The sequence below is a fragment of the Uloborus diversus genome, unplaced genomic scaffold (assembly GCF_026930045.1).
Source record: "Uloborus diversus isolate 005 unplaced genomic scaffold, Udiv.v.3.1 scaffold_16, whole genome shotgun sequence".
Lineage (NCBI taxonomy): Eukaryota > Metazoa > Arthropoda > Arachnida > Araneae > Uloboridae > Uloborus > Uloborus diversus.
Window position 1 is genome coordinate 572,908 of NW_026558307.1, and position 10,782 is coordinate 583,689.

The following is a 10,782-nucleotide window of genomic DNA, read 5'->3' on the forward strand; positions in this document are numbered from 1 at the left end:
ATAAAGCAACTGTACAGTTTCATTCCAATTTGTCCCACTTCGGAACACAAGGTTCGTTTTAGGTATGTATGTTCCTAATGGACTTTTTCAACTTTGTTAGGAATAATTTATTAAAAAATTACTTTCACATTTAGAGCAAGTGTATCAACAAAACTTAGTTCATAAAATTTAACTAATGCCTCCCTATTTTTATTTTACTTTACATACAGCGACATCAGCCACCTGTAATAAGGGAGTCCAAAAAAAGACAATATTCCCTTTATTATCCATAACAGAAGGCAACTTTTCCGCACTGTTGGAACTAAGGATTCTGATCTCATTTTTTAAAAAGATGCTGACAAAACGATAAAATTTAATTTTGCATAATGATGCACACGTAAGTCCAGAAAAGCCTCTGAATGTGCAAGTGCAAATGTGTTATGTTGACATGCTCGTTAAGATGCATTGAAAAACTTTTTAAATTCCCGTATCAAATTTCAAATAATGCAGAAAAGTAGCTTATTTTATCATTCGAATGTGTGCAGCATTTTGATGATCTGAGTCGATATCTTCTGCTGCCTCTGGGGCCAATCATCACACAAAATTCCTAAATTGTCATTTTTTCAATACTTTTTTTAAATAAAAAATTGAAGACCATCATTCCAATGTTGCAGAAAAAACGCTTTACATTATTGTTCAAAGGAAAACAAAAATAAACGAGCTGACGCGTGCATCACATGACTTCCTTTTACACCAACTTAATGTCAATTCCCCATTATTTGCAATTTAATGTGATTCAATAGTTGACTCCCTAAGTATCACCAACAGTGGCCAAATTGAAACTGGATTTGAAAAAAAAAAATCCCCAAATTGGTGACAAAACTTGGCGGCCAAGACTAGCGATACATAGCCAAGTGTCCACCAAATTATAACACTTCTTGAGTTTGCATCGATATTAACAATGATTTCCCCCCAAAATGGTGCAAAAGACACCTTTAGAAATACCAGAATGCAACAAAAAGGGGAGGTGCACAACTAGACCCCACTAGGAGTTCTGGGTACCAAATACGTATCTTGAGTTATGTGACATACATACGCACATACAGACTTCACGAGAAAACTCTTAACTCAAGAATCGTCAAAATGGATATTTCGGGTGTCTGTACGTTCCTGTGGTACGTCTGTGGTCAGATGGGAAAAAAACCTCAACATTCATTCGGGGTTGAGCAAAATGGAAATGAAGGTCGATTTGAGTGAAAAATTTTCACAAATACAATATTTCCTTTCTTGTAAAAGGATGTCAAAACAGAGAGTTAAAAGCCACTTTTCATGAAGAAGCATTTTATGTAGACGAATTTGCTCTAAATATGAAAATATTTTTAATAAAATTATTTTAAACAAAGGTTCAAAACTGCAAATTAGGAATATATCTCCCTAAAATGGACCTAGCACTTCTAAATTCGGACCCAACGCAAGAAATGAGACAAAATACGAACTTTACAAACAGGTCTACAGAATTTTCCAAGTACAGTAGAACTTTGATTATCCGAGGGGACTGCTACTGCTTCAGACTTGGTTAATAAAAATGTACAAAAACTTGTCAGGATCGCAAATTTCAATAAGTATCAATAAGAAACACAAAGAATATTCTTAAAGGATGAAAATGAACGCATAAAAAGGAATGTTTTACAGTTAAAGAACTAAAAGTGAAAATAACTTGTAAGTTTTATAAAGTCCATTAAATATTTTTACAATATTAAGTTTAAAACAGAAAAAAAAACGGAAATTTACGAAAAATACTTTTATTTCAAAATTAAAAATTCACTCTATTAATGCACATTCAGGTTTTTAAAAAAACACATAAAACACCTGAAAAACAGGGAAATGAAACTTCTTATCTTTATCAGGGCTTACCAATCTAAATAGACTTCATAATCGGCTCGGTTAACAGAAACCTCGGTTAATCGAAGCTTGGTTAATCAAGGCTCTACAACCCGTGGTTTTTACCGTCCAAAACTGTCCGAAAGTGTCCAAAACGACAATTCCAGAGAAACTTATTTTGCAAGAAAATATCAAAACAAAATATGTCAAAGTTATGTTTTACATTGAACAAACAAGTATAAATATATATGTAACTTATTTATACAGCTGATTTTAATTATGTAGAAGTAAATTACTTATTGAAAATTTGTATGCATGACTCTCCCCCCCCCCCCCCCGAATAGTAATCGCATTTTTCAACATTTGTGCATGAGTGCAACAGAAAATGTTCAAAACAAGTGCAATATTTGACTTGACTACAAAAAATTGTCATTTATTGCATTTACAGAACATGTTATATTAAAAATATAAATTTTTAAAAAATCCCGCTTGTTTTGCATAAGAAACTACTGTTACATAAGAAAGTTTTTAATGTAGCTGAGTTACTGGCAATCTCTTAAGGTAAAATATTTTTTAACAAACATTTCAGAAAAAACATTATCGAATAATCAGTAAGTATTCTGCCAACAGGCTCTAACACTTGTGCCGCCTTGAACTTTTAATCCTCATTTCCCAAATTCGTTCATTTTATTATTTTTTTCAATGTATATTCTTTAAAGTGCGAAATTGGAATCCTTAGTTGCAATAGCACGCTAACGCATCCTTATGTTACCATTAGCGTGTGTGCAAACATTTTTTGATCCCGGTCGATCCGGAAAGCCCCCCCCCCCCATCCGGACCGAATAACCCTTTCCCCCGTCCACCACCAAATACAACCCTCCATCCGGGCCGAATACGGCCCTTCCCCGTCCGCACCAAATACACCCTCCCCCACAAATCGGACCGAATGGCCCCCCCTCTCCCGTCCGGTCGAAATGCTAAAAGAGTCGCCGGATCGATCGAAGGATTCCCCCGTGAGGCGGGCGCACTCCACTCACCTGCTCAGCGGACGCGGGGGCGGTAGGTGGCCGCCCGCTGTCGCGGACGCCTGCTTGGGGGCGGCAGGAGACGAGGGCGAGGCGGCGAATTGGCGGGCGCCTGGTACCGCTCGACCGGGCGCACCGCTCGCCGAAGAGGCAAGCAGGGCGGCGGCAATACAGAGCGGCGTCGCCGCTTCGCTGTCACATCCCCATCACCCGCCGCAACTCGCGGCAGGCGGGCCGATGGCATCCGAGGGGCGTGCGTCGTCCGGGCGGCGAAGTCCAGGTCGACGGCATCCATGTTGATGTCCTCCTGTGGCTCCAAGGAGGAGGTGGAGGAGGATGAGGAAGAGGGCCGCCGTCCGTGGTGTGCCGTCTGGGGGATTGCCGATGAGGAGGGAGAAGACCGGCGCCATGTGTGGGGTTTCGGAAGGGCGTCCACGGTCGGAGAGGAGGGGGCATCCAGGGCATCATCTGTGGAAGAGAAAGAAAATCATCAGAATTCAGTTTCCACGACAGCTGAGCTGTCAGGCTGGGGGGGGGGATTTTGGTGGTCACTGGTGTTATTTTTAACTCAAATTATTGAGCAATCACGATTGCTTATTGTTCTCACTTGACTGTTTTGGTGTCCCATCATTTTATTTTCCCCACCGCCTCCCGCCGCACCATCACCGTCGACCGGCTCCTCCCGATGCTGCTCCTCTTGCGAAAGACGTCTCCGGGTTGCCTCCATTTTCTACACACAAGCGCATACATACACAACTACACACACACGTATACACACAGACACTTACACACACATACACACAGACACTTACACATAAACACACACATACAGACAACTACCCACCCACTCATGCCTGCACACATACACATAAAAACATACACACATACATGCATACATACAGACACCTACACATACACACAAAAACATACACACAACTACCAACACACTCATGCCTGCACACAGACACAAACACATATGCCTACACACAGATACGCATACCCCCTCCCCCCCCCGACATGCACACATATTCATACACACAACTACTCACCACACGTATGACTGCACACAGACACAAACACACATGCCTACACACACATACACATACCCCTACACACAACACACATACCCCCCCCCCCCACACACAAACACACACGCCTACATACACACACTCGTGATTGCGAAAAACATAATTTGAATTCAACATGTCAAAATTCAAATTATTACATTTCCCTTGATTTCAGTTCTAAAAATACGACACCAGTATAAATGGATAGTCTAATGCCGGAGTGAACCATCGTTCGTAAAGTTTGTCAGTGAGATTAATGTAGAAAAATACACATAAAACACATTTGTATTTTTTAATTTAATTCCGTCTACAATTCATTTATTTTGTATGTGTAAATGTGTGTATGCAACTGGCAACAAAACTTAAATTATTAAAGTTAAAAAATAAATAAAAATTTAAAAACATAAAATACAAAAGTGGAGCTAAAAAATAAAAAAGGAAAAGAGGGTTGAGGAAAATTTAAGCAGGGGGCTGATTTTACGCTATTGAACTTGCAGGGGGGGGGGGGCATTACCCCTGTGAGTTGCTATTTAAATGAAAGGTGGTGGTAGTTTTAAAGCTAATAGGAATATCTTTCCATATTAATTATTTCTGAAGTGATTGGGTAGTAATTAATACAGGGTTCATACACACTTTTTTAAAACAAAAGTAAGGCCTTATAAGGACTTGTATAGACCAAAACATAAGGATCTCTGAATAAAATTCAGTAAATTGGTGCACATATTGTTAAATTCAATCTATTAGACGATAATGAACAATATAGAACATAAAAGATACAATAAAAATAACAAAAATCCCTAAAAATGTGACATAATAAAATCAAAGGGGGAAAAAAATCAAAAACTAGCAATCAGATTAAATATCCCTAATTCTGAACATTTTTCCTTTAATTATACATCCAAGGAATTTATTTCTTTTCTTTTTGAGTTAGTAGTTTGAGCCTCATCTGCCAAATGATTTGCTTTTGCATCGGTTTCCTTTACGTCTTTTTGGAGAAACATTTTCTTCCTTTTTAAAAACTTACTTCCTCCTCTAAAATGTTTTATTATTTTGTTTTAATCTTTTCCGTTGTTCCACATTTCTTTGGTCATTTGTACGTCATTAACTGGCCCAGACAATTTAATAAATTCATCAAGGACGCACCGAGAAATTTGGGTTTTAACAGCTATTGCAGTTCAGTTTTCGTATCAGCTTTTTTTTAAACAGACCCATCGTATCAGATTTGGTAGTTGTGGATTCCTAGGGGGGGCAATGGGGGTCACATTGCCCCCCCCCTTCATTCAGCAAGAGTTCCCTGAACATGGTTTGGGGTTAATAAAATAGAGCACTTGCAACCACTTGACATTCCACCAGCAACTGTAATCTTGCCCTGCAGCTCCGGAGATCGACTCTGAGGGGAAATTAAGTTCGTTAAAATACCGCTGCTTGTCCTCCACAGTTTGGGTGATAACATGAGTCGAAAGTGCTATGTTAGAAAAATGAGAATCTGATATTTTTGAAATAATGCAGGGTAAAAATAGGGATTTGGGGCATTAAAAGAAGGACTTTTAAGCACTTCTAAGGCAAAATATAAAAGTAAGGACTTATAAAGATGCATATGAACCCTGTGGTAAAAAGGTTTTTTTTTTTTTTTTTTTGATGTGGCCCGTCATACAAGTGCTTGCTTACACTTTCAGGCGCAGGTCGGCACACAAGTTGCCATCGTTCAAATTGTACGAAATTTTTTTTTTCGCAATTGCTTCGACATAAGAGGAAATATATCGGAGGGTTTTTGACTTGAAAAATCGACTTTCATTTTTTTATGGGGCACCCTAGTGTGCATGCTTTTGATTTACCATCATGACCTTTTGCACAAATCGGGAGCCACACATTTAATAACATTCCTTTGAAATACAAATGGAAATCAGTTGTCTTGGTGTGTCGTGAATTTCTTTCCATAATCCTACCTACTGTTACATACGAAAGGAAGTTTTTAATGTAACTGAGAGTTACTGGCAATCTCTTAAAATAAAATATTTTTTAACAAACATTTCGGAAAAACATTATCGCACTCCTTAATTAAAAACCATTAATATTTATATTAAGGCATTACCAATATTGCAGTAAGCACAAATTGATTAGATTACACCCCTTTAGCTTTTGAACACTTTTGGACAGTTCAAGACACTTTCGGACAGTTTTCGACGATAAAAACCACCTGCCCTGCCCTAAACCAGTTTTGGACAGACCAAAACCCAACCCTGCTCGGGCCTCTTTGGCATGTCACTGAAGCACTCACCGGTAAAATTTCGTGCACTCAATTTTTAATCTGACTTCATTCAGGTGACAAAGTCAATGCCACACCCTCTGTGAGATGTTTTGGGCTCTTTCTCAGTTCTATGTCCGCCACAAGAAAGTCTGTGTCCATTCATTCACAAGGCAAACTTTGTCCTTCCATCCACTATCTAATCCCAGGATTGCTGTTAATCCATTAAATGTGCCCAACAAATCTCCTATTTGGTATTGAGTGGTAGATCTCACTGGTGTACTCTCACATGGAAGTACAAGATGGTCAATGAAATCCTCACGAGCCAACATCTTTTGGAGTCTTTGGACAAAACTCCAAACTTTGGACAAACAAGTGCCAAACTCCACTTAGCTACATTAAGCATTCTGGTTGCATTCGTTTTCAACTCCACAATTGCCTACGGGGGAAAAAAAATTGAATTCCATCGCTTTCTCCCATTCCCGCTTTCAGCTCGAGATGAGATCTGTGCGATAGATTATTCGCTAGGGCAATCGGAAAGCAGGAGGACGAATGTCCGAATCGGACACTCACGTGTCCGAATGATTGACCGAATAATTTTCATTACGTAAGGGAAGAAGTGTTTTTCGACTGCCTGTTCATTTTCGACAGCATTCATGTTGACGTCATGGAGTCTGCGGGGGGAGGTTTAGGTTTATCATAGGTACTAAAATATTTCCGCCACACCGTTTCTACAAGCAAAAGGGCTCTTTCCATCATTTCATCCCATTATTTTCCCTTTTTGGACACCTTCTAAAATTCAGAACCATCGAAATGAGTGCAGCCATAAGTAACGAAATGACTGGTCGAGAAGTTAAAAAAAAAACTTTCGTACAGTTAAAAAAATAAAGAAATGTTACTGAAACTAAAGAAATGTTGCTTGACAAAGCTGAAACTAAATCCACCCCTCCTCCCCTTAAACAAAAAAAAAAAAAAACAATTTTAATGTAGAAGCAGTTTTCAAGAAATCTGCTTGATAAAAATTCTAAGTGCGATTCGCTTAAGTTACGTCAATACATGGTCCCAATAGATGGCCCTGACGCTTAAAGGGCCTCGATAATTCACGACTCTTCCGTGTCAAATGGATGCAGCTCATGCTGCCACCAATCAATGTCAACATTTCAAAGTTTATTTTTGATTGGACGCCAAGAGGCGCTGAGCAGAACCCCTGCATCCACCAATCAATGGCAGCAAAAAGGAAACGGGGGTTCCCTTGTAGCGCCCTCTTTTCGCCATGAGTTTCAGAGACTGTCACGGCCAATGAGAATTAAGTGGGGACATGGTCGATACCATCCTCTAAGGCGGAAACTCACTTTATTTTCATATTTTTAAAGCCCGCTGGGAAGAAACATCGGTCCAATAAAAGAAAACACGCCACTTTTTGTTCTGCTATTCAAAACCAGTTACAGGGATGAGAGTGGTCAGAGAGCAAAAAGGAGGAAATCCAAAAAAATTTCATAAAAGGGAGATGATATCCAAAAAAAATTTCGTGAAAGCGATGATATCCAAAACCGCATCAATAGAACCTGAAAGCCAGGATATTCAAAAACTCAACAAAAATGGCTAATTTTCCAGTTGTAAAGGTAATACGTATTTAATTAAGTATGAGTAATAATTTTGTACAATTTGCTGCATTGTACCATTTCTTTGCAAGAGTGTTGATTCTTAAATAAATCTAAATTTTGAAAAAGAGGCAACAATTTCTAACCCTTGAGTCCTTGAACATAAGGTTGGGGGAGCCAGTGGTCAATCTTGGCTGCATCACACAATAGTGTCATCTTTTCATATTTTTTAGAGAAAAATACATTTTTTTCATTAAAAACATTTGAGTTTATAGTGTTAAACGAGTGAGAACATAAATTTTAAAATTAGATCTGTTTGTAAAGTAAAAATTTACAACAGAGAGAAAAATCTAAAATTTCTTTATGTGGTAGAACATACTTTTCATAGTAAGAATTGAAAATATATAAATATATATGTATATAAACGATTGCTTATCTTTTTCCTTGCATTTGAACCCAAAATTTGTTTTTGAAAACCATTGATTTTCAAACATAATCCCGAACATGAAATCAGGTATATAACTGCTGATTGACTAATAGTTTCATAATAAAGGAGAAGATAGGGAAGGTTTTGGTAATTGGGAAATTGGCGATTTTCATCTATTGCCGTCAAGTTTTTGGCATCAGTGCCTGCGCCAGAATGCTTTTCTTTTGCATATGCATACATAGAGTAGCAAAGTATCCATGTAGTTACCATGCAGTAATAGGGTTACCAAAATGAAATTATTGACACCAAAAATTTGATGACCATGCCAATTTACCAATTATCAAAATATCTCCATCAGACAATTTGGAGCAATTTTGCTTTTGAATATTGTCCATACACAAGTCATACAATGACTTTATTGCATTTTGCAATGAATTTTTATGCTAAATTAAGTTTTCTGTTAGACACCTGTTTCTGTCATCAGTATTTCTTTCAGATCTCCTTTCCTCTAACTGAAGTTATCAAACATGGCAAAAATTTGCACTAATAATCAAATGTTTTGAAATTGGAAACTTTCAATGGCGCTTGTTTGTTGGCATATCAATTTGTTTACGTTTAAATTGTTGCCATTAAAAAATAAGTAATAAGCTCAAATAATGTGTCATTGGAGAAATTCATACATAGATTGTATTTATAAATTATTTTTTTAAGCAAAACTTCAACTTGATCTGTAACAGACTAAACCATTATTATATATTTCTCAAAAAAAAAAAAACTGGAAAAGTACATACTTGTATAGCATCTTCCTTTGAATCCACCCAATACACGTCATGAGTTTCAATGTCAATTGCAAGGTCTCTGGGACTGCTGATTCCAGTGACCACAATGGGAATGCGATTCGTTCCATCCAAGTATGCCTTTTCAATCTTTGGATACTGGCCATAATCAATCCAGTACAAGAATTTCTTTATTGGATTTACAGCTATCTCTCTGGGTGAATCTGTGGTGGTTTTAAGAAGCACCATTCTTTTTGAACCATCAAGCCATGCCACTTCAATATAGGTCTCATGAGGGAAGACATTAGTGAAATACAAGTTACCTGTGGAATAAACAAAGATTCTCAAATAAAAAAAGTTATAAAAAAGACAATAAAATCATTTCAGACAAATGACAACATTTTATTTTATTTATTTTTATTTTTTTTTTTTTTTTTTGTTTAAGGAGTAATAAAAAAAAATAATGAGATTAGTCAAAATAAATAATAAAAATATTTTGTATTAAATCTTAGAAAATAAACTTTTTTTTCCCTTTTGGTAAATAAGAGGTAAACAATATTCATCTCTACATGTTAGATTTAGCTTAGTACTCCAATTGCTGTTGTGCTCTCACCATTAATAAGGAATTTAAAAAATAACAATAATAATGATCAAACTATTAGGCGTTAGATGTAACATGAATTATTATCATTGAAATTTTTTTGGAGTTTCAGCATTAGGTTCTTTTTTGTTGTTCTTAATGATTACTATTAGGTGTTATTTATATTAAATATTAAGAAAATTATCAAAAGTAGATTAAACTTCCTTTAATAAAAAATTTAATAATTCTCCCCCCCCCCCAATTCTTTTTTAATGCTAAGAGGCTCTATCCTCTGCTAGATGCCAGTAACCAAACTAAGAACTTCTGGTCAGCTTAAATTTAATTTACTTTTTGGAAATTTTAATTTTACTTTTAATCTACCAACATTTTGGGGTCTCCTGGATGCAGGCGCACCACAGACATCTTTTCAAAAGTTCTTTGACTCTACTTTTTTTAATGTATAGAGATTACTTTAGTTATAAATTATGAGGAAAATACAGCAAACTTGAAATAAAATTAAAATGTTTATAGTGTCCTGGTTTTTTTTTTTTTTTTTTTTTGGCAACAGTTGGGTTTAATAGCATTATTGACAGGAACAAATATATTCAAAATGATTATTTTACCACCTACTGAAAATTAAATTAATTGTAAAAATAAACATTAGTATTGTGTTACCAGCAACCCAATCAACTGCCAATCCTCTGACGCCATTGCTTCCAATGCCATCCGAGATGATGTGCTGAAGGTCAGTTCCATCAGGTTTGATGCGATAAATGCCATTCTTTTCACCTTGATTGAATTCCACCCAGTATATGTCATTTTCAGCATAGTGGATGTCCAAGTGAAGGATGTTATGACCTGTAACAAAAGTTTTATTTAAGATTTGAAAAAATATTTAAAATATGACTTGAGAACGGCTAACTTTCAAAATTACCAAATAAAGAATTTCCATTCGAATAAAAAGAAATACAATGCATATAATTGAATATAATGACTTAATTAAAGAAATAGCACAAATACCATGAAGGATGTTAGTTATCAAATCTCTTCCAATTACTCCTCTTAAAAAATGTTCTACCCATGAAGAAATAAACTCTCTTGAGGTAAAAACTCCCCTGATCAGAGCCAGATGGTAAAAATTGATTTAAGAAAAATATCTCCTTCCTTCACTCTAGCAGGGGACAAATTCGGATAGAATTAC

The 10,782-nt window shown here is 36.6% G+C and overlaps 1 protein-coding gene across 1 annotated transcript; it reads right to left on the bottom strand.

Annotated features, from left to right (window-relative positions):
- Positions 1 to 3,080: 3,080 nt before the first annotated feature.
- LOC129233083 (low-density lipoprotein receptor-related protein 2-like) lies at positions 3,081 to 10,464 on the bottom strand. Its single transcript, XM_054867147.1, has 3 exons — positions 10,257 to 10,464; positions 9,017 to 9,324; positions 3,081 to 3,353 (listed from the first exon to the last, which is right to left on the bottom strand). Exons 2-3 carry the CDS (start codon positions 9,248 to 9,250, stop codon positions 3,081 to 3,083), a joined length of 507 nt encoding a protein of 168 aa, XP_054723122.1. The 5' UTR covers positions 9,251 to 9,324; positions 10,257 to 10,464.
- Positions 10,465 to 10,782: the final 318 nt, after the last annotated feature.

Bases quoted from the DNA above. Each gene is read 5' to 3' on its own strand.
- LOC129233083 (XM_054867147.1), bottom strand. From the start codon at position 9,250: ATGGTGCTTCTTAAAACCACCACAGATTCACCCAGAGAGATAGCTGTA. The intron at 3,354-9,016 runs GTATGTACTTTT...TCTCTTCCACAG, and splicing joins CAAAGGAAGATGCTATACAA to ATGATGCCCTGGATGCCCCC.